Genomic DNA, 23,045 nt, shown 5'->3' on the forward strand with positions numbered 1-23,045 from the left:
TCCGGGTATGTTGGATGCTTTGACAATAAATGACTTTATTTTCTTCAAAGCACCTGGACGTTAATCGATGCGGGGGAGTGGGCGGTGGCGAAGGGGTGGCGAAGGGGTGGCAATGGGGTCCCCGGCCGCACCAGGCCGCAGGGAAGGGCAGGAAAGCCCGACCTGTTCTCTGCGCCCTCCTTCCCTGCTCGGCTGCCTCCCTCCCTTCGGCCCCTCCGACATCTGTCCGTCCTTCTTCTGTGCGTCTTTGCTTGCGTCCGGCATTTTATTCAGCCTTTATCTCTCTCCTTCATCCTGTCTTTCCTTTCCTCTCCCCTTCGTCTTTTGGGTTGTCCTTAATTTCTTTCATTTTGCCTTAATTTTCTTTTTGCCCGTCTTTCCTTTTCTTTCTGTTTTCCTGTGTTTTGCTCTTTTCCCACCTCACCTCTTCCAGGAGCCCGTATTCCCCCCCACCCTTGACACGGCTATGGGTGGTCCCCAGCTTGCAGGGTGGGCACAACCACGGAGGTTGTCCGGAGGTTTTCTGGGGTGGCAGGACCCAGGGAAGCCCCAGCCCGCAGTGTCGTGGGGTAGGGAGCCCTTGAAGGGGCCAGGGGTGGGTCCCCTCTGTCCTGGTGTATTACCGGCGTGGTGGCATCGCAGCCAGGGACACCCGCGAGGACCGAGAAAAGGGGGACACTGCCGGCCACGGGTGCGCAGCCGGCAGCGGGCTCATTCATTGCCAGCCCCGCGTGCTTTGGGGCACGGGAGGGCACCGGGGGACGCACAGCCCGGGGATGTGCAGGAAACCCATTTCCACACGCAGGCTGCCATCACCCCGGCACCGACGCTGTGCCAGGTCACTGGTAGGGAAAATATCACAAAGCCGGAGCTGCGCAAGGCCGGAGCCCACAGCGTCACATCAGTGGGGTCCAGGTGCCACCGGCGTCGGCTGCCGTGGCGTTTGGGGTTTGCGCGGGGTACCCGGGCCTGCTGCAAAGCCTTTACAGGTCCTGGGGAGGTGCCTGGGGCTTCACGTAGGACAGCCTAGGAAAGTCCCCGCCGCGGACAGCCCAGCTTGCCGCTGATGTTGCTCGCTCTCTCAGCGCGCTGACCCCGGCACCCCGGCACCAATAAGCCCCAAGCCGCGCCAGGATCCGAAGCGGCCCCCTGCTCTCATTCCCTGCCTCTGGAATACGCATAGCTTCACCTGCTGCCGTTAATTGCGGGGCCGAGACGCTGATCACCCCGTGGATTTTCCTTAAAAAGCAGTGCCACCCCTGCGCGTCCCGCTTTCGAGGGTTCCCCGGGATGCTGCCACGGGGCTCCGGGGGATGCGGGCGGGCTGCGGGGATGCCGGGGGCGGCAGCGGCGGGTGGGCACCGCCACCTAGCGGGGCCGCCGCGGGGCTAGCGGGTGCGCTGGGGGCCCGGCGGGCTCCTTCCCCGGGGATGGTGCTCCGGACTCCTCTAGCGCCGCAGCTTCGCTTCTCCGACAGCCCCGGGCCGGCTTCGGGGCTGGCTCCCTCCCGCAGCCGGGGAGGTTCATCGCGGCGGTGTTGGTGATGCTCTCCCTGGCTCCCTGGGCTTGTCCTGGTGCTGCTGTAGGGATGGTGATTCCCCTGCAGGGAGGTGCACTCGGGAACCTAGCACACACTGCAGGTTTCACAGTCTCCTCCATCCACCCCAAATATTGCGTGGCTTTTCACAGCCATGTGGTATGCTGTGTCCCTGCCCTGCACTGCCCTGCCCTGCACTGTCAGCCTCCTGCAGCGCCGTGCTTTCTCTGTGTTCCTTGGGACTCTCTCAGAAGGCACTGTGGACTTGTGTGGCTCAGAAGCCGCAGGACTTCTCCCATTGGGGCTGGATCAGGGGTTGCAGTCAGCGCCCTAAAAGCACTGTTAGACTGGGCACGTGTGGTGCAGTGGGTGCCTGCATTGTTGCTCCCACACAAAGCTCACGCTGTTTCTGGCTATAAGCACAAAAATCTACAGACTAGGAAATTTAATCCAAGATTTTGTTTTGCTGAAATTGGATATTGAACTCCAAAGTGATAAATCAAACTCCAACTAACGCTTCTTGCACAAGCAGAACGTACTGTAATAAGGGCAGGCAGTGCCCATGATCCTGAGGAGTTGGATGTTGCATGGAGAGGGTGCACAGAAGTTCCCTTTGGGCTTTTTGGGATCAGGGCTTGGCCACAGCACGTCCCTCATTCCATGCTGGCTCTCCTCGGATAAGCATGGGTACCAGTGCCACATACTGCTCCTCTGTCATCATTTCTGCTGCTTGGGAAACAGGAAGAGGATCTCCCTTATTTTTTTTTCTTTTTTTCTTTTTTTCTTTTTTTCTTTTTTTCTTTTTTTCTTTTTTTCTTTTTTTTTTTCTTTAAACTTCTTTCCCCGTCCGTGGTTGACACTGTGCTCTGTGGAGACACAGCAGAGAAGCTGGTGGGGCTGTGGCACCAGCTGGCTTTCCCCTGTGCAGGGTCCTCACCCGACACCACAGCCCAGAAAATTCCCTTCTTGGGCATCGCCTGGGCATTTCTCTGGGGCAGAGCTGCCCCTGCAAGCCTCTGACGGAGCCCACAGATGCATCTGCCTCTGAAACCCACCCACAAGGGGCATCCTCGATGTGCTGCAGAGGAACAGCAAGTAGGAGCTGGGAATAAAGACGAACAGCCTTAAGATTTGGGGAGCCCCTTCCCTGTGTCCTGCAGCACTTAGACTGCTCCATCTTCCCTGTGGCTGGGCCACACTGCAGATCATAACAGTGATAATAATTCAACAAATCCTGATATCAGTGCTGTTCCTGGGGAGCAGAAGGCAGCTTTGCACCCTCAGAGGTTTCTGTTTGAAGGTAGCCACGGGCAGCAGACCCACAGCCTGTGCACATGTGGGCTGGAGCTGGGGGTAGCTGCCTGCCTGGGGGCCTGATCCCCTCCTGCCCAAGCCGCAGGAGCTGTGCCTGTGTAGATTTGGGAATGGATTGGCACTGGGCAGCTGCATACAGGCACTGGAACTGCTCCCCAGTGTGGGCACGGGCTGTACAGAACGTCACGTGGATTCTGTCCCTCAGGTCTGAGAGAGGTGTACAGGTGAGGCTCTCACAACCTCCGAGCACCCTCACAGCCAGCCTGAGGAGGCCGTCCCAAAATGCGTGCGCTGCGTTTTGTGCTGTGCGTGGAGGTGCCGAGCAGCATGCCGGACAGACGGACATCTGCTGCCACTGCTCCTCTGTGCACAGTGCCTATCTCCAACTAACCTCTAACTGGCTACATTTGGGAAAGCATCTACTGGATTTCACTGCAATACTGTTGAAAACGTGTTGTTCAGCTGTGGATGTCCAAGAAAGGCTGAAGTAATTCCCTTGCTCGATAATCACATGAGTGTTTCTTCCCTGCTTTCCCTGCTGCCAAGGACTGATCTGGGGAAAGACCTGGCCCAGCACAGAGGGTGTTGATGGTGTGCTTAGAACAAGTACAAGGAAAAACCAGAGTGCAGGGGCATGTTTCTGTGAGGTACACTGCTGTCCTGCAGAATGCTGGAATGCCTGGAGTGCTCTGAACTTTATTTAAAGAGACAGTGCTTTTCGCTTGTTAGAATTTGTTCTCTTTGCTTATCCCGGCTTGTGAGGTGGTTGCTGAGTGACATTTGTTCCCATGGGGCATGTTAACCACTTGCACCTGTGCTTCCCTCACCACCTGAAGGTAATAACCATCTTAATTAAGTAAGAGGAGGACAATCATCTTAACTAAATTCACCTGTTCTCATGCACGCCCTCCTGGTAACAGGGCAGGTTTGGACAATCATCGTGATTAAATTGACCTGTTTTAATGCCCCTCCGCCTGGTGGAGCGTTTGGTTCTGCAGAGCTCCTGGAGCTGCTGTCCTTCTCTGTGTTTCCAGCGTCGGGATGCTTTCAGTGGGGTGTGCAGCGTTGCCTGGGGACCAGCTGTCTCTGTTGGACTGTGGTGAGTCTCCCTCAGGTACATCCTTGTTGCAGGGGTTTCCTTTCCCGGCTCTGCTGGCTGGTCTGATGTGTTGCCATTCTTTGCCTGGCAGGTTTTTAAGTGGCAATTAAGCAGCACCAGGCTGGCATTGGGAGGGGGGAGCACTCCTGTGGTGCAGCTCACAGGCCCGGTGCTCTGCAGCACATCAAACAGGCTCAGAAGAGTCCTCCTCATCTTCAGTCGGGGAATTTTACACTTGAAACGCAGCTTAGCCTCTCCATTTGCTGAGTTTTCTCTGTAACAGAGCCCTGAATAATTTAAATGACATAACATCGGCATTAGGCTGCCGAAGCTGCTGCTGTGTGTGAGTGAGGGTTGCTACTGCCAAAGGCAATTACACACAATTGCTCCAGGAAGTTCACTATTACGTCTGCTTATTTATTTAGGTTTGAACCTCGTGTTTGGTTTGTTTTTGTGTTGGTGTTCTTTGGGGCTTTTTTCGAGCTGTGCTGCAGGAGCGCCTGCAGTATTTGAAAGGGATGTGTTCGGCAGGGCAAGAATTAGGAAGCATTCAGAACCACACAGGACTGCTTGTGAGCGCTGGGAGTGTCACAGTGGGGATGAAAACACGTTGTAAGCCACGGGGGCTTGTGTCAGTCACTCCTCCACTGTAGGGATGGTGGGGTATTGCTCTGATGGGGACAAGGGAGTCCCCTGAGAAAGGGGATGCTGTCCTGCAGTTGTCCCATTCCACAACAACAAAAAAAAAAGAGGAGTGCAGGTAATGAATGAACCCCCAAGGGCTGTTCTGCCTCACGGGGGCCCCCCCAGAAAGGGTCAGGAATGTTCACTGCAGTGGGATTCCTTCCAAAGTGGGTCTTGGGGACCAGCCTGGGCAAGCCCACCTGGCTGGTGTGACTTCTTGGTGTTCCCCTCCCACCCCCTTCCACCTTGGAAGGTTGAGTTGTCTGGGAATTCTTCCCTGGAAAGAGGAATAACAGCAGTGTGAGTGAGCAGAGGATGCCTGGCAGCCAGGGTGGTACCAGGAGTGCTGTTGCAAACTGTGAGGGAGCACATTTGGGTCGAGGCTGAGGGGCCTGGATGTGCTGGTGAACCTGTGGGCACAGAAGCTTTTCTCAAGGTGGGTATCCCTGGCCTGGCCATGCAGGTGTCTCCTTTCTGCTCCTGGGCTGCTGCCGTGCCCGCTCACCCCCAGGGTGGTAACTCTGAGCATTTTTGCATTCACTTTTACTTTTAGGGGTAGAAATGGTTTCTGATCTGCTGCCCCAGATGGAGGACAGGCATTTTGCTGCTGTGATCCTGTACCAGCTGCAGCCTTTACACCAAGATGCCCAAGGGGAAATCCTCCTGGAGCAAGGTGGCCTTCTCTCCTCAGCTGTGCTGCTACAGGAAGTCTCGCACAAACACCACTCGAGAGGTGAGGAAGTCCTGCAGCTCCTTGTGGATCCGGATTGGGAATCAGCATGTGTGTGTAATTCAAGAGGAGGTGGGTGAGTGGAAGTCATGGCTTTAGCCAGGCTAACCACTACAGCTGGGAGAAGTAAACAAGGTTTGAGTGCCCTGACCTTCCTGCAGGTATGTGCATCTATATATAGGGCCGTCTATGTATACATGTCTATATATAACACGTGTGCATATAGCTCTGTGGATATAGATATCTGCTGAGAAATGGTCTGAAATGGCAGCAATGCTGTGAGATCATCTGCTCGCACCAGCCCGTGCCAGGTGTCACCCTGGCTGCACAGGGCTCCTCAAGTGCGTGTCCCTCTGTGTGCCCCCGACCTTCAGCTTCCTCGGGAGCCGGAGGTCACCCTCCGGCGTGCCACCGGCTCTGCCTCCTTCCTGCCGAACCCGATCCCTGCCCGGGTGAGCCCGCCGGCCGCAGCAGCCCTGGGCAGGCCGAGGGGCAGCTCCTGGCTGGGGTCTGGGGGACAGGCCTGGCTGGCAGGGGGGCTGCGGGCTGGGCAGGGTGTGCTGGGCCCCTGTTGGCTTCGGTCGAGGTGAGGTTTCCCCAGGGGCTTTGAGGACATGGAGCAGCCCTAGGAGGTGAGGAAGGCATAATCCATGTGGAGTCGTGCCAGGCGGATGGATGTGCTGCTGCTGCGAGCTCTCCTCCCGCGCGGCGATGCTGTGCGGTCGTTGTGTTTGTGCTGGGGACACGGGGCACGTGTGCTGTCACCCTGGCGGTGGCAGGAGGCCGGGGGCCGTGTACCCCCTGCCCGAGAACCGAGGAGGATGTTGTGGATCGATAAGGGCAGCCACCACCTCCCTGCAGGCCGTGGTGTCTTTGAGGGGGTCGTGATGGGGACCCCCCGTTATCCCCGAGGGCCGAGTGGGGCCCCACGAGTGAGGGAGAGCGGCTCTGCTGTTCGGGGGGCTGCCCCGAGCCCCCTGCCCGCGGCTGGGCTGGGCGTGCAGCTGCCGTGTCAGCCCCGAACCCCGGGCGGGGGGCTGCAACCCGAGCCCGTCCCCAGGGTCCTGCAGCCCCGCGGCCCCGTCCCGGCGAGGAGGACAAGTTAATTCCCAGATAGATGCGCCCCGAGCCCCGCATCTGCCGCGGGCACGGGGGGTGGGGGGGATGGGGGTGGGGGCGTGGGGCCGGGCACAGGTGCGGGGCCGCCGCCCGGTTATAAATAGCGGGGAGGGGCGGCCCGGCTCCCCCCGTGCTCGGTCCCCCCCTCCAGGGCTCGGAGCGGAGCGGGATGCGGCGCCCTCCCTCCCTCCTCCCGCCCGCCGGCAGCATGAGCCCGTCCTTCCTCCTCCTCCTCCTCCTCCTCGCCCTGCCCGCCCGCGCCCGGCGAGAGCAGGTGCCCGGCGGGGCGCAGCGGGGCCGCAACGCCCCCGCGTCTTCCTCCTCCTCCTCTTCCTCCTCCCCGGCGGCGGCGGCGGGGCCGAGCCGCTTCCCGCGGAGCCGCCCGGATCGGCGGCGGGGCCGGCTGTACTGCCGGGTGGGCATCGGCTTCCACCTCCAGCTGCACCCCGACGGCCGAGTGGACGGCGCCCACGACGCGAGTCCGCTCAGTGAGTGGGGGACGGGAGCTCTGGGGGGGCTGCCGGGGCTGAGCATCCCCGTCCTTGCGGGCTTCCCACCCCCGCGGGGCTGACAGAGCCCCTCGCTCCGGTCGCCCTCGCCCGCGGCGGGCTGCAGCCCCGGCGGGCCCGGGAAGGGGCGCTTGGGGTGCCGGGGGGGGGCCGCGTTCTGCGGGATTCGTGGGAGCTGCCTGTCTGCCTCCGGGAAATGCCATCCGGGGGTTCGCCCGGCCCGGGGAAGGGAGCCCGAGGCGATGGTGTGAGAGCGTGAGGGCTGCGCTGCCACCACAGCCCCTGGCCAGGAACCTGGGGGGGAGATGCTGCCCCTTTTCGGTCCTTTCCCCGTGGGACTTTTCCATCCCTCTCCCTGCATTCTCATTCTCCCAGCACAGTGATAGGATATATTCAGTTTAAAAATAGGACTGAGGCTGACGTTCCCCTGAGAGAAAGCTCTGCTAACTCACGGCTTATCCTCTGGTCGGAGTTGCCGTGATATCCTGCTGGAGGGAATGAAATGGCAGGTGGGGATGAAAAATCCCTTCAGGAGCCCGAGAGCTCGGGCCCGAGGTGACCCTGGCAGCGGCTCAGCTGTCGGGAGCGCTCACTCAGTGGCTGCCACATCTGCCCAGGACCTAAGGCTTTGGGGCCCAGACTGTGCTGTGGCCCCAGGAGGGAGAGCAGCCCCCGGGCAGGAATGCCAGGAGCCCGGGAGCTCTGCTTGGGGCGTGATGGGCACAGCAGGACGCGTAGCCTGCAGGGTTTAGGGGATGGATAGGAAAAGGGGCCCCCCCACCACGGTTGTTTTGGGAGACAGGGCCTTGGAAGGGCTGGCAGAAGTTTGGTGCTACAGCTGTCCTGCAGGGACCTGAATTATGTGCAGTTCCTTCCTCCTTAAGCTGAGCTATCCCCCCCGGAAAGGCCACAGCGACAGCAGCTCCGCACGTGGGAGCAGAGCCAGCCCTGGCTGGGGACTCGCACTGTGACAGGGGGGCAGTGCCGGGCTTTGCCACTCAGGAGGCCCTCGGGAGGAAGAGGATGGCTTTTGGCAGGGAAACCCGGACTTTGGCCTCTGGGAAGTAGGGCTTGACCCAGGGCAACCCCGATAAACAGGAGGGTGTCTGCCACAGCAGCAGGGCCACCCCACAGAGGGCAGGAGGGTTTGGGGTGCCCTTGGGGGCAGGCAGGTGTCGGAGAAGGGACCTTGCCCTGCTCCAGTGGGGCTGCTGAGCCTCATGGCCTGTGGCACGAGCGGTGTGGCAGCCCATAACCCCCCTAAGTGCCCCAGGCCCCTGGTGCTGGGACTGGGGTGCCTCAGGGGGATGAGCTTCCTCCTTAGAATAAACGTGGGAAGCGGTGATCTGACACCCAGCCTTGGGGGGTTTCACATGGGTTCGTGGTAGCTCCCGGCACTGCCCTAATCCCACGGGCCTGTGAGGGCCCGGGGAGATGTTCTGCGGGATCCTTCCTCTGGGGCCGGGCCCACAGAGCCCCTGGGGCAGCAGCGGGACAGCAAGGCCGGCTCCCCGGGGTGCAAGGGGTGCTCTGGGGACGTGGGGGGTGCCCAGCCCTCTGCCCGAGTTAGCCCGCACCGCCTGGGGAGGTGACGTGTGGCTGCTGCCGCTGCGGGATGCTCGGAGGCTGCAGTTCTTGTGTCAGATGAGTTGCAGGTCCTGCGTGCCCCATTAGGGGCCAGAAGCCCCACCATGCTGAGAAGAGTCACGTTATTTCCATGGCTGGGCTGTGAGGGAGCATCAGGGGTGCCTCCAGTCCCGGCCGGCTTGTGGGACACTGACTTCCCAAGCACAGCGTCCGTGCTATGAGCACGGGCAGCTCCGATCCCAGCAGGCTGATGTAGGTGGTTTCCCCAGGGGTTGAGCTTGTTCTACCACAGCCCAGCCAGGAATTGTGCTCCAAAATGGAATTAGAAAAACCCCACAAGTCCCAGCCAGCAGCCTGTATCCATCCCAGAGTGGATGGAGGCAGAGGGATAGAGCAGGAGCTGGGTGGAGCCAGGCAGCTGAGGAAGGAGCAGGGACGTGGGAGAGGAAATGCAAACCTGTCAGACGAAGTTGTATTTATTTTTTTCTCTGTTACGCCGATGTGAAAAGAACTGTGATTTATTCTGGGATTTCTGTCATCCTAGGTATTTTGGAAATATTTGCTGTGTCTCAGGGGATTGTAGGAATACGAGGAGTTTTCAGCAACAAATTTTTAGCGATGTCAAAAAAAGGAAAACTCCATGCAAGTGTAAGTAAACCCCCCCTCCCCCTTACCAGTGTGTGCGGTGTATTTATAAAGGCTCTGTGACACCTCCCAGGCGTCGGCACAGCGACACCGGCGCCGCGCAGACACCGAGGGGACAGGCGGAGCTGCGGCCCCCCGAGCCCACCTTCCTGCCCGGGGCTTTTCCCCGTGCGAGGTGCGCCTTCCGGGGCTTTGCACCAGCAGAGCCTGCTCTCCGAGCGCGGCCGGGCTATTTTTAGCCGCTGCCGCAGATCGCGCAGAAGGGTTTAGCCAAATGTCTCCCGGCAGGCACACGGGTGGCGCCGGCAGCGCCGCGGCTCGGGCTGGCTCTGCCCTCGGCCGCAGCCAACCGGGCAGGTGAGGGCCGGGCCAAGCCTAGGGCGTGTTGCGGCCAGGGTGGGCAAATCCCGGTCGCTTTGCTCGGCAGGGTCTCTGCCCGGAGGCTGAGGTTTGCTGCGGGTCTCGTTATGCTTTTCCCAGCGCCCTGTGTCGAATGAATCCATAAGCTGATTTCGCTGCTGGTTTCAGCCTCGGGATGCTGCTTCCCTGTTTCTTGCTGTCAGCTCCAGGGACCACTTAAGCAAACACAGCGAGTCCCTGTGCTTACACCCAGCTCGGTGCATGTGAAAGGTGTGTACGCGTGCCACGCCACGAAGGGCGTTTGTAAGGCAGCATCTCGTCCCTGAGGGTGCTGCCCAGAGAGCCCGGCCAGGGCTGAGGGCTGGGCCAAGGGAAAATGATGTTAGCCACCCCCAGCTCTCAGACAATCCTCCAGGTGCCAGGGCGGATGTCAGGCATGTGCCTGCGCTGCCCGGGGCTGCAGATCACCTCCAGGGGGATTTCTGAACTCGCCTCTTTCTCCCTTAAGCCTTTCTGGTGTGTTGCTCCTGCAGCCCTACTGATGCTTGAAGGATGAGCCGGTGCTTGCTTCTTGTAAGAAATCACCTGGGAGCATGAATGGGATCTCGGGGAAAAGGGGAATGTCTCTGTGGAGGAAAAAACATGATGTGAGAGCAGAGAGGCAGAGCAGGAGGAGAGGAGAGGGAAGCAGGCAGAGCGCGATGGACGGACCCTCCAGAGCCTTCCCCTCCCCGTACAATGGGCCTCTTATCCGAGCTGCAGCCTTGATTTATGCCCTGGCACAGGCAGAAATTAAATCAAGCCTCGTCGGGGCACGGTTAATTGTTGACACACAAAGGGCAGGGCCGCAGAGGGACCTCGGTCAGGAGGGTCAGGGCAGGGGTGAGGACACGCCATGCCCCGCTCGGGTGAGAGCCGCGAATTTGTAGGAACTTGACCCAAATGTCTGGAGATGGCTGGGCTGAACAATGCCAATAATGCAAACCCGGCATCTGTTGTTCTTTGCTGCGCTGGCAGGACGGGGGTTATTTCATGGCCTAATGAGCGCCGAGCAGCACAAAGCACGTCCTGTGCCCGTCACTCAGGGCAGCACTTTGATACGGGAGTCAGGCCGGCAGGCAGAACTCATTCCTGCAGGAATCTGGGCTCCTTCAGAACTTGCTCTCGGGCTCTGCTCCATCCCAGCTCGGTGTTTCACAGGCGCTGTTCTCCTCCTCCTCTTTCTTTTCTTTTTTTCTCCTTTTTTTTTTTTTCCTGCCAGCTTAATTAAATTACCGAGTGGTTCATTTTTAGAGGCACCAGCTTCAGAAGATGACAGTTATCCCGGCAATTATCAGTTGCGTGCACAGATGGCTTTTTCCTCGTTGGTAAATCCTCGCTCTCCTGTTTGGCCATTTTTAGCACGGAGCGGGTGGGAGGGGTTTTGTGCCTGTCCAGCACGGACCCCGGGGGGACAGACTTGCCCAGGTAATTCTCCCTTCCCATGAGCTGCCACAAAGCCGCATCCCTCGCTGGGGCAAATCTCTGCTCAACTGGATTTTGAAGTTTAGTTGGCTCCAGGACTGCTCTGGAGCTCTGTAGAGCAGGTCCGATGCCAGCCACGTGCTGTGGCTGCTCCCCCTGCCCCATGTGGGGGAAAAAATGGGTTTTCCAGGCTGGAGCGGTGCAGTGATGAGCTGAGAGGCCGGGACGTGGGCAAGTCTGACAGGATCATGGTGAGGCAGCTGTTGGTGCACTTCCCAGGCACACGGGACGTCCTGCCTGAGCACTGGGGCTTCGGGGAGAATGAGGGTCAGGGAAGCCTTGCTGGGGAAGTTGGAGGCCTGTGCATGGGGCCGGCAGTGGGGATGGTGTATGGAAGCTGGGGAGAGCAGAAATGAGTCACAGAGCTGGTGTCCTCAGGATCAGCAAGCTGAAGAAGGCCTAAATCCAAGTGCTACGAGGCAAAATGTGCGTGGCAGGTTGTAGGCTCTGTCACTTGTGCTGTAAGGCTCAGCTGCTTGGGGTAAATCTGGGCTTTTGAACACTTTCCTTGTGCTTACAAAGCCTTTCTGGGGGTTGGGGCTGGCTCTGGATGGCTGGATTCGGAGCTGGAGGGCTCAGCGTCTCCTCAGCGTCCGTGGTTTGGTGGTGTTGCTACGGAATGGAGCTGGGGAAGCTTTTGGGGCACCAGGTACCATGCCCAGGATCAGGTTCAAGCCCGGCAGAGCATTTGGGAGGGCCTGCCAGAAGGTGCAGGTTGGGATCCCGGGGCTGTGGGCACGCAGGTGCAGCGCTAGGCTCTGCTCTTTGGTTTTGGAATGCTTTTTTTCCCAGGAAAGCCCAAACCTCGGTGGCAAGCAGCTACGGCAGTACCTACACCGCGGGTTTTCCAGCCAGTCGGGTGCCTGGTGCCCCGTGTTTCCAGCCGCTCCCTCGGGGCCGGCGAGCGCTGGGGGCGGGGGACAGCTGTCCCCCGGCCCTTGCGAGCGCTGTCCCCTGTGTCCCCCCGCAGGCTCGCTTCACGGTGGACTGCCATTTCCGGGAGCGCTTCCAGGAGAACAGCTACAACACCTACGCCTCGGCCGTGCACCGCAGCCCCCGCTCGGGCCGCCAGTGGTACGTGGCGCTCAACAAGCGGGGCAAAGCCAAGCGCGGCTGCAGCCCCCGCGCCCGGCCCCAGCACGTCTCCACGCACTTCCTGCCCCGCTTCGGGCAGCCGCAGCCCCCCGAGCTCGCCTTCACCGTGGCCCTGCCCGAGAAGAAGCCCCCGCCGCCCAAGCCCAAGGCCGCCCCGGCCCCGCCGCGCAGGAGCCCCGGCCCCGCCAAGTACCGGCTCAAGTTCCGCTTTGGCTAGAGCCGGGCTCCGGGCAGCTTTGGGGGTGACCCCGCGGGGCGCCCGTGTCTCCCCCGCACATGGACACGGTGAGGCTCCCGGGGAGGCTCCGGGCCGTCCCGTCACCGCACCGGCTGGGCGGCGTCCCCGGAGGCGCGCCAAGGAGAAATCCTGCGGTGAACCTGGAGAATTCCTGCGGGAGCACTGGACGGGACCTCGCGTTAGCGTTCTGCTGTTGGGACGAGTAGAGAGGTACCTCCACAGCGAACGTATTTTCTTTTTTTCACGAGTGACTCCTTTGACAATCATCTTCACACGAGAGAGGCGCTCAGAGCCAAGCGGTTTTGTTTGTTTTTCTCGCATCTCCTTCTTGCTGCACTTTTTCCTCCGACCATACCTCAGGCACCGCGCATCCAGGTCTGTTCCTTTCCCTTCTCTCGGAAGCCAGCTCTTCCCTTCCACAGGTAAACCCCAGAGACCACGCCCTGCGAACTCTGCCGCCCTACCCGTGGTGCGGGGAGCTCTCCGACCCCTTCGTTGGCAATAATAGGCGTGTGGATGTATTTTGTGGGGGTCGCAGGCTGGGGGAGGGTGGCTGCTTGTGGCCTGCCCCTGGCGGTCTCTCCCGGTCTTCCCCGGACAGCTGGAGGAGCGAGTCTCTTCCTGCCCATCTAAGGACGGATTGGATGCCTGCTTTGAAATACCTCTGCCCCGGTGCCGGGGCATTCCCGCTCCCTGGAGGAGTCCCCCCCGCAGGTATCCCCACGGGATAGGGATGCCTGCGGCCCCCGGCTGCCCGCCGGTTTCGTCCAACAGTTTTTGCTGCTGATTTATTTTGTCACTCTCAATACATTTGCAGAGGCAGGGAGCAAAGTTTTTGTTTTTCAGCGGGCGTGGCCATGTGGCAATAAGTGCAGTTACGGCTGTTGTCCCTTGGGGAGTGTTTCCCCCACCCTGGCGGCCCAGATGTGGAGCTGTTCCTCCGTCGTGGTGTGATCCGTGGAGTAGCTGTGCACACGGAGCTTGTAGGGGGTGTTTAGCAGGGTTGCTGTGCGTACAGGCACTGGTAGCATCGAACCTCACCGGTGAAGCCTTAATAGGAGCCCAGGTGGGCTCAGGGTGGCAGAGCCCCTCAGGACCTGAGCCCTGCCAGCGTCCGGCAGCAATAATCAGCCTCCCCTCCGCACCCGAATGTGGTGCAAATGGCTGTGTCCTTTGGGAGCGTGGTTCTTCCTCCTTCTGGCAGCCCCTGGCCGGACATGTGTGCTCCATGGGATGGGGACGCTGGAATAAAACTGTTGTGTTTCATTTTATAGCACGGTTGTGTGATCTCTTGCCTTGTCCGTGCCTTCTTCCCTTCTCCCGAAGGAAAAAGCAAGCGGTGACGGGGTGGAGCAGAGCAGCAGGGATGGATGGGGGTGCTCCCTTTGCCGTGCCCCCGGGCGTCCCTCCCCGCGGCTCTTCCGGGGCAGCCGCAGGGGCCGGTGAGCAGGGGTGTCCTGCGCCTCCCGGCACTTCCAGCTGGGCTCCCTGACTGTGCAGGGACCGGATCCCAGTGATTTGTGCCCAGTTCATCTCCGTGAGCTGATGGAGTCGGAGCCCTGGCAGGTGGTGCCCCAGCCCGGGCAGGTGTGTAGAGCTCCCCGGGCAGGTAAGGGAGGAGCCCATGTGCTGGTCCTGCTGCCCCTGCATCCCCTCAGAGGAAACAAGGTATTGGTTTCATCTTCTTTCGTCTGTTTGGGGGAAAAAACCCCAATGCTTGTGTTTTGCTGTTGTGGTAATAATTGAAACATGGTCGTGCAATTGAAACGAAGAGGTCTCTGCCAGGGGGAGAGCAGGGTGGGGGAATCCAGCAGACACTCCCAGTTCCTGTCAGGCACTCTTCTCTAAGGGAATTCACTGGCCTTGCTCAGCAGCAGGGGACTAAGGGCCTGAGAATGTGGCAAATATTGCTGTTAAATTTAAAGTTTGATTTTTTAAAGGGTTTTTTTTTTGCGAGTGTTTTATCCGTTTCCCTGTTCAACCACCTCAGAGATCCCACTGCAGTGCTGGGGAGAACAAGCCAGAAACCCAAGTGTTTAAAGAGGATTCCCAAGTTCCTTTCCAGGCAATTTTCGCCCTCAGAAGAGGTGCAAATCCGCGTGGAGCTGAGAAGGGCGATGAGAGGAGTGCAGCAGCAGCTGCCGCTGCCCCCCCAGCTCCTTGCTTTGGAGACATCCTTTGGCCTTCTGAGAGGAACAAGCCTTCCCATCCTTTTTCACCCTGCAGTCACCCCTGCCGGGGGCGTCTGCCTTGTCCCAGATCGCCCGGGAGGATTTGTGTGTGTCCTGCACTCCCGAATCCATGGCTTGGAGGGAGCATCCTTTAGCGGGAGCGAGAGGAAGAGGATTTCCTACGGAGCTGGCAAGCGTGAGCAGGTGAGCAAAGAAAAACTAAGAAAAGTAAGAGCTGACGAGTTCCTGAGCGATCTCCGGGAGGGGTGGGGCTGGGCGGTGACTAGGGCAGGGTGTGCGCAGCCCCCCGAATTTCCCCCCGGGAGGAATCCCGCAGATCCCCGCCCGTCGCTGGGGGCGGGCCCGGGGCTCTCCCGGCCCGGCCGTCCCGGGAGCAGCGCTGGCGTTCGGGCTGCTCGCCGTGTCCCCCGCCGCGGAGGGTCACCCAGCCTGGCACGGAGCGGGCACCGGGGCTGGCTCTGCCGGGCGAGGGCAGCCTTTGGCCGCTCCCGTCCCAGGAATGCGGAGGAGATCCCGCGCAGGGCTCGTGGAGTAGGATTTGGGCGCTGAGTCGTTCCCAGGGCTCGTCTGCTCGAGCAAGCTGCGCCGCAGCGACATCCCGGGGCTCCCGAGCGCTGGAATTCGCATCTCCGAAACGCGGTGCGCCCTGCTGGGTGCCAGCTCGGGGGGAGCGGGGTGCCCGCGGGCCGTCCCGGCCGCTGGCTGGCCGGCGAGCTCCGGGGGAACAAGGGGGGAAGGCCAAGCCTTTGTTTCGCTCTGGGCGCTCTCACACCCACACGAGGTGCGCGGTCCTTCACCCGGGACGCGCTGAGTTGTCACGGTGTGTCCTCGCTCCTTCAACTCGCCTTGGAAGTCTTGGAACTTGTGTCGGTGCGCTCCCCAGGAGGCTCTGGCTAGGGCAGCTCAGGCAGAGCTTGTGCAGTTTGGGGCTGTAGGCGCTTTTTTGTTGGTGGTTTTTTTTCCCTTTATTTTTTGAGCGGCGCCTTCTCACACTCGTGGCAGGCAGCGTGTGCTTGCTGTGAAAACTGAGCCTGCCTCGGGAATTCTGGGCTTTGCAGCCATCTATTATCGTGTTCTGTGCCTGGTTCCTCCTGATTTTCTGTTCCTGCCCTTTCTCCTCTCTGATTCCCTGGTGTGCACGTCTTCAAACACTTAGTCGTGTGCTTTCCCGGCCTCTTGAGGAAAATACGTTCACAACTACCATAAATAGTAGCTTGGGGGACCTTGCTACGAGGAGCTAAAAAACATTTTTATAGCACTTAGGTTGTCGGCATAGCTGGTGAATGGTAGAGCCACTGAGTAGCTTTGTTGTCCTGTGTGATTTTCCCCTCTTTCTGCTGTTGTGAGATGATTATGGCATATTTTGAGAGCATGTGTCAAACGTCTTTGGTAGCATTTGTGGGCCAGGAACACATGTGCTGCTTAGTTCAGCTATTGCCATACCCCATGTGCTATCCTCTTTCAGGCAAAAACTGACTTCTTTCTTGTTTTTTAATGCCTTTTAATTTTTTTAAAATTGTTATTCTGTAGGATTGACTCTTCACCAAAGACCGAGGACCCCTAAACTGGAAAATTAGAAGTGAGGGAGAAAATGGCGCTTTTCATTTTTTAAGTTTTGTTTTGGGTGTTGTTATGTTAAGTGATAGCACCAAAATATAATCTGAATAATTGACCTTCAGGCCCCTGCAGCTCATTCTTTTATTGTGTTTCAGCGGCTGGAGGTGCAAGAAACACCAAACCCCAGAGCACTTCTACACCTGTAACATCAAGTGCAGCATCTTTAAAACCAAATGCTCAGTGTGGGCTTCCCAGGTGGATGCAGAAAGTCCACACTGGCAGGGTGTCAGCGCTGACACTTTGTGGGTGCTCCTGGCTCCTCAGGAGTCAGGCCAGGCTGAAGGAAGGAGGGAGCCTGCCACAGCTCCAGCAGAGGATGAGTGGCTGCCTGAAACCCTTGGTCCAGGACTGGGATTGCTGCAAGAGTGGCTCTGCTCCTTCTTTCTGTCCATCACTGGGCAGAGCATTAAGGTGATGCTGCACTAATCCCTTTCTTTTGTGTTTGTTTTCCCCCTGGCTTTTTAATGTTTAATCCAGGCGTGATGAGGAAGTCCTGTGAGCATTTCCAGCCACGATCCAGACTTCTGGAAAGGCCCAGCAGGTAGGCAGGAGTTTGTTTCCTAGGTATTAGGTATCATTTGTATGGCAGCTATTTGCCCATGGCTGTTTGCATCAAATTTGGAGGGTCATGTGTTTCCTATCTGGGGACCACTCAGGTCCCTGGGCCTCAAAGTCATCCCTCCAGTACAGAAACCAAGCAATTTTTCATAATTCCAGGTGTTATGTCCCTAATGTTCCTAAAATAATGCAAAGTATCTTTTTAAGCAACCTAGGTGTTTGGTTACCTTTGTGCTGTGGACAGGGCATTTGTCAGGCTGGCAGGAATGATTTCTCACCTGGAGGTGTGGTACAATAAGGAACATAAGAATTAATTAGTTGTCCTTTTTTAGTTTTTTTTTTCTTTATAGTTGGGGAAAATATGTGGCTTAAATGAATCAAGGGATTCCTTTCCAGAGGGGTGCTCTGTCATTTTCTCATGAATCCTCGTGCAAATGGAACTGGAATCTGGATTTCCCTGTGGATTCTGGCAGTTCATGCCCTGCTGGGTGAGGGTTAGTTTGGTCCAGGTAGCTGAGAATAAAGTGTGAGCTCGAGCTGAGATGAGCTAAATACTCACAAAAGAGAGAGTTTCAAAAGAATTGTTTTTTTTTTTTTTTTTCTTCTTGGGTAGTTGTGCCTGAGGCAGGGATGCTCAAATGGCTGTGCCTTATTCCAGCCCCCTCCACCACAGGTGGAACACACGTGCTGGATTTGGGGTGCTGTGTATGAAGGAGAAGCCAGAGCAGCTCCGGGGCTGCAGTCCTGTGCAGAGCAGTTGTTGTCAGCTAGAGACAGAAGGCCAGTGGGCATAGCCAGAGGTCCCTATTCAGAGCTCCACCCTCTCCCAGGTCAGGCTTTTCCTGCCCCAAGGCCGGCTGCCAGCCTGGAAGAGGGTTTTTTTTTGCCCCTATCCAAATTACCATCCCACTGTGGCAATAGTTAAGGAGATGCTTCTGAGAGGCTGATTCTCCAGGGTCTTCCATCGTTGTTGCCCCAGTGCAAGGGGTGGGAAGAAATACATTTGCCTTGGCTTGAGAGCTGGATTGTGTCTCCTTTTCCTCTGCTCATCTGTTCCTGTAGCCTTTTCCTCTTTCTCCTGCCATTCCCCACAGTTCTGCCTCTTGTTGCCACCAAGAGGCTCGGTGCTTATCTTCGCTGTGCTTTTCCTCTAGCTGCCGGCCTGGGGCTGGCTGTCCTGCGGCACACGGAGTGCCACAGCTTGCTCCTTGGTCCCTGCCAGTGCCACAGCCTGCTCCTTGGTCCCTGCCCGTCCTTGGCTGCTGTGTTGGGCCCTGGTGGCAGGGAGCGGGCGTGACAGGCTGCGTGCTTTGTGCACCGCGATGGAAGCACTTGGGGCATCTGTTATTACTTGCGACCTGGCTTAGCTTGTGGGGCTTTGTTTTGGTTGTTTTTCTAGAGAAAATCACAGCAGTAGGTTTAGCACACGAAAGATTAAAGATGTTTTACCAGAGGCTGGGGAGAGTTGTCTAATTTTTCCTCCTGCAAGCTTGAGTTTTTCCTTCCTTTCTCAATGCCTGCTGCATTGGGTGTCCCAAGGAGCGCTGGGTTCCTCGCAAAGAGTTTCAGGAGTTGGTGTTTTTTGTCACAGCTCATTTGGTGATGGGTCAGAGCGGGAGAAGAGAAATGGCTTTTCCCCATCCAGGCACATGGGATAGCTCAGTGCTGGCACAGCTCTCTGAGGAACAGCAGTGTTGGGGAGGTTTAGGCCTTAAGAGCTACTCCACTGTGTCTCAATTGCAAAGATTTGGTCAGCCTCAGAGGTGGATGGCCTGAGTCACTGAGAGGGAGCAGGACGGGGGCATGGTCAGAGAGGGGCTGTCAGACCCCAGCTGGCAGTCTGTGCTGTAGCTGGGTGTGTGTTTGCACTGCAGGGAGTCCATGGCCCCTTCCCAAATCAGCCCCACAGATCCCGAGGGCTCCTAGAGCAATGTTTTATTCTTCACATCTCTTTGTGGAAATTTATTTTCCAAATTGCTATGAGCAATTCTTTATTTTTTCCTGGAGAAAACCGCACGGCAGAGACAGCTTATAGAGGAGCCTGGAGCTGTGTTTGGGGCAGAGAGTGCTGAGAGCGGCGCCTTCCCGCGCTCCTGCAGCTACAGCAGGGACCAACACACTGGGCCACGTCCCGTTTCCCGGCGCTCCCACCCGGAGAAGCCCTCTCTCCCCGGGACACGGCGAACAGGTATTTATTTCCCAAGCGCTCCGGCTGCACTGGGAGCCCTGCGAATAGGAGCACTGTTGCAGTTTATTCCCAGCCGTTTCCCAGCCGCTCCTGCCCTGGATGTGCCCCGAGCCCCGGTGTTTCCCCGCTCGGACAGGACCGGGACCGAACGGTGCCTCGCTGCTGCCGCCTTGCGGCCGCGCTGCGCCACTGCACCCGGAGCGGCGCATGCGTACTGCCCGGCAGGGCGCGCGGTGGGGACCCCTGGCGGCCGCTCCGCGGTACTGCAGCGGGAGGACGCGCATGCGCACTGGTGACAGAGGCGAGCTAGACCACGTGGTCAGTGAGGGCAAACCTGAGCATGCGCAGTGGGGAGATGACGCCCCGCATCACGTGGTGTCTGAGGGCGGTAGCGCGCCATGTGTCATTGCCGTGCGCAGTGCTGCCTCCCTGTGGGGAGCGGGCGGCACTGCAGGGCAGGAGCGGCGGCGGGTCCGGGCCCGGCCCGGCCCTGGGGGCGGCCCCGAGCTGCCCGGCCCGGGACAGCAGGCGCGGCTCCGGCCCCCGTGGGGCGGTGCAGGGGCCGAGCGGGTGTGGGGGCTGCAGCCGCGCTGAAGGTGATTTTTATTTACTCCGTGCACAAACCAGTTGGCTTTCCCCGCAGGGTTCGCTGAATGGGAATGCAGAGCACCCCGAGGCTCCTGGTGCTTGGGGCTGCGGCGTCGGGCAGGCAGAAAACATCACTGTCTGTCTGACCTGGAGTTGGATGTGCATTTCCAGAGGTACTCGGAGTGGGAAAAGGCCGGCAGGGTGGTGGGAAGGGCTTTGTGCCATGTCCGGACAGGGATGTTTTCGGAATATCCCTTGTGTTCGCTTTCCCAGCTCAGGGTGATTGCTGAATAGGGAGGGGAGTGAGCAGGTCTGTGTTGGGTCAGTGGGAGACAGAGAGAAATCAGCTCCAGCAGGCGGAGGGCCATCCCCTGAGACTTACAGGACACTTAATCCAATAGTGACACAAACCTGTGGCCATGATTCTAAGTAAGAGTTGGACTTTTCCTTCTCAGGGTCCCTGGAGAGCATGGGACAAGAACTGAGCCATAACTTCCTGCAGGCCCTGTCAGGGAGAGGAACAGCGAGCTGTGGTGGAGGAATACCCACAAGGACCTGTGAGGGGGATGATGTACAGTTTTGAAATGAATCGGGCGAGGAAACCACGTTATTTCCTTATTTTGAAGGAACATCTCAGGTGGAACAGGTGAGAATGATGATTTGATGAGAGAAATATGTTGATGGTGGGTTTTTTTACCTAAGAGAGCATCTGACAGCACTGCAGGAAGGCGACGGGCGGTTGTGATACCCTCATTTTGGCCGGGACACACTGAGCAGGTGTACCCTGCTGAACTCCTTCATCTCCCTTGGCTCTCCTGCTTGGAATACGTGTCCTTCACTGCGCATGCTCCGCTGTGCCCTCACTGCCCACGTGACCTTTCAGCGCCTCCGCCACCAGCACGCATGCGCGCCCTGCCGCTGCAGTACCGCGGAGCGGCCGGTAGAGGTCCCCACCGCACGCCCCCGGGGCGGCGCTGTGCGCTGCAAGAAGTTAGCAGTCAGGTCTTGGGAGAAGTCATCATTCAGGTCTGCCGCAAGGCGGCAGCAGCGAGGCGGCGTTCGGCCCGGGTCGGACCCAAACTCTCCGCCCAGGGCCGTTCGAGCGGTGCTCATGCAGGTTCTAGCCTCGGGCTGCTGTTCCGAGCGAGCTCTGCCTTTTCCTGCCTGTTCTGTGCTCTGCAGTCACACCTTGGTTTCTCTTAATTTGTCTTTCTTAATCTTCCCCTTTCCCCGCTGTTTCGCTGCTCTCTGCCTCTTCAGACTTCCAGCTGGGTGCTCTCCTAGCCTCTTAATGAAAACAAATTAATAACTCCGGCAACTAGAGGCTTGGGGCGGTACAGGGTGGCTTGACTTGCTCTAACGAGCCAAAACCCACTTTTTAAGCGTTACTTTTGTCAACGTGCTTTGTGAGCAGTAGGGCCTAGGGTAAAATCCTAGCGCAAGCCGCGCGTTTAGGCTCAAAGTGTTTGTTAAAAAGAAATTTTCTAAGGGCTAAGAGCGACCCCAGAGAAGCGCGCAACTCCCTCCCCCCCGGCCCCGCCCCTCCCGCCGGCCCGACCCCGCCCCTTCGCTAGCTCGGCTCCGCCCCCCCGGCGCCCCGCCGGCCCGCCCTCTCGTGGGAGGGGCGGGGCCTGGCGCCGTTGTCCAATCAGCGCGGCGAGCGGCGCCCTGGCGCGGCCAATGGCGAGGCAGGGCGGCAAAGTTGTGCGCCGGTAGCGGAAGGCGCGCGCCCTTCCGGTGGGGCTGTGGGGCGGCGCGGCCGCCGCCGGGCCCGGGGGGAGATGGCGCCGCGGAACGCCGCCGTGCTCCGCGGGAGCCAGCCCAGGTGAGTGCCCGGTGGCTGCGGTGGGAGCGTGCGGCCCCGCCGTCTCTGGGCCTGGTGGTGGCTGGGTGTCCCTGGGCGAGTCGAGCGGTGCCCGGGAGTTAATTCGTGCGGGTGTCGTCTGAAGAATAACAGGTTATATCTGCTCGGGTTTCCATTGGCGTACTGAAATTTGGGTGTTCCTGCGTACGCGGACGTGTGAAATAAGCCCTCCGAGTGCTCGGGGTGCATAGCAGGAAAGGCACAGTAGTGAAAATTATTTTTGGAGAAATGGCTGCTGTTTTGTAAGTTTGAGGAGTTGCTGGGTCGCGAAGAGTGGCTGAAGGTTGGTGCAAGCAGAACAGGGTGAGACAGGGGCCTCCAGTCGGCTCAGCATTCTCTCCTTATACTCATAAAACCCTTACCCCAATAGCGAGCAGGAAACCCGTGTAAAACCAGTCTGAGTTGTACATTTTTTTCCTCTAGGTCACTGGGAAGCGTGGGAGAAGACCTGAATGATGACTTCTCACGATACCTGACTGATAACTTCTTGCAAGGCCCAGCAGAGAGAGGAGCAGCGAGGTGTGCTGGAAGAGTTTCCGTGAGTACCTGTGAGATGATGATAAAACAGCTTCACCATTAATCTGACAAGTGAAACATGTTATTTCGCAGGAGAACCTCAGGTGGAACGTGTGAGGAAGATTATTTGGTTAGGGAATTTCTTGACAGCGAGAAACATGTTGTTCCTAGGCTTTTTTTGTATAACTTCTGTTTGAAGTAGGAGCGTTATTCCTCTCCATCCCTTCTGTGTTCTGGGGTTGTTTTTTATGATATTATGGCTGGGTAATGGGCAGAGGAAACTCTGCCTCAAGCATGGTTCCACAGCAGATGTGAGCAGGGTTTTGTACGGGCTTCAGACGGGTCACAGCTTCTGCTGCCTGGCAAGCGTCCTAGGAGCTGTTCTACTAGGGATTTTCAGGGAGAAATGTGACACAAAAGGTTAAATCTGTGCCTGAGCTGAGGCAGGATGGGACTGTGCTGGGATGGCTTAGGCTTGGAAAGGGAAACACTCCTTGGATTATGTCACGTATTTAGCCTAACATTAGTAAAAAGGTAAAATAGCCGCTGTTAGCTGTGGCCAGTGACTCCCTCGGTTCCCTCTATGGTCAGAGTTTTGTGATCTCCTTGGGAAGGAGCTGCAATTTCCTTCTCTTCCAGCCGGGGTCATTCCAGAGCCATTCCAGCCGGGGAAGGACTCTCTGTGCCGGATATGGTTCTGCCTGTACCGAAGGGCAGCACGATTTACCTGTTACAGCCTGAGAAGGTCTTTTTCCAGGACCTGTATTAATTCTAAAGGGTTTTGGGGTAGTTCTTTCCCGTTTGTTTATTTTTTCCCCCCATTTATTTCTAATTTTTTCTGCTGCTCTGGTGCATATCTGTGATCTGTGGTGTTCCCTGCTATTGGTCCGTGTGTCTTTCTGGTGCTGTCATGGAGGTGGTCCAGACTGTGGTCCTCCTGCGGTTTGCTGATTTGCAGGAGACCCCAAAGTGTTTCCTTGTAACACTTGAAAGGAGTTTCAGCTGGTGGGTCAGAAGTTGCTGTTGGCTGCCATCACAAAGACATGCAGAAGGCGTTTCTAGGTTTCCCTGTTGTGTGCCT

General features: G+C 58.2%; 1 protein-coding gene across 1 annotated transcript; it reads left to right on the forward strand.

Moving 5' to 3' along the window:
• Positions 1-6,691: 6,691 nt before the first annotated feature.
• FGF5 (fibroblast growth factor 5) lies at positions 6,692-12,420 on the forward strand (the record flags this gene model as incomplete). The annotated part of the gene is made up of 3 exons (XM_084204831.1): positions 6,692-6,971; positions 9,124-9,227; positions 12,079-12,420. 3 exons carry the CDS (start codon positions 6,692-6,694, stop codon positions 12,418-12,420), a joined length of 726 nt encoding a protein of 241 aa, XP_084060957.1.
• Positions 12,421-23,045: the final 10,625 nt, after the last annotated feature.

Source organism: Fringilla coelebs, assembly GCF_963513975.1.
Source record: "Fringilla coelebs genome assembly, chromosome: 4".
In the NCBI taxonomy this organism is placed as follows: domain Eukaryota; kingdom Metazoa; phylum Chordata; class Aves; order Passeriformes; family Fringillidae; genus Fringilla; species Fringilla coelebs.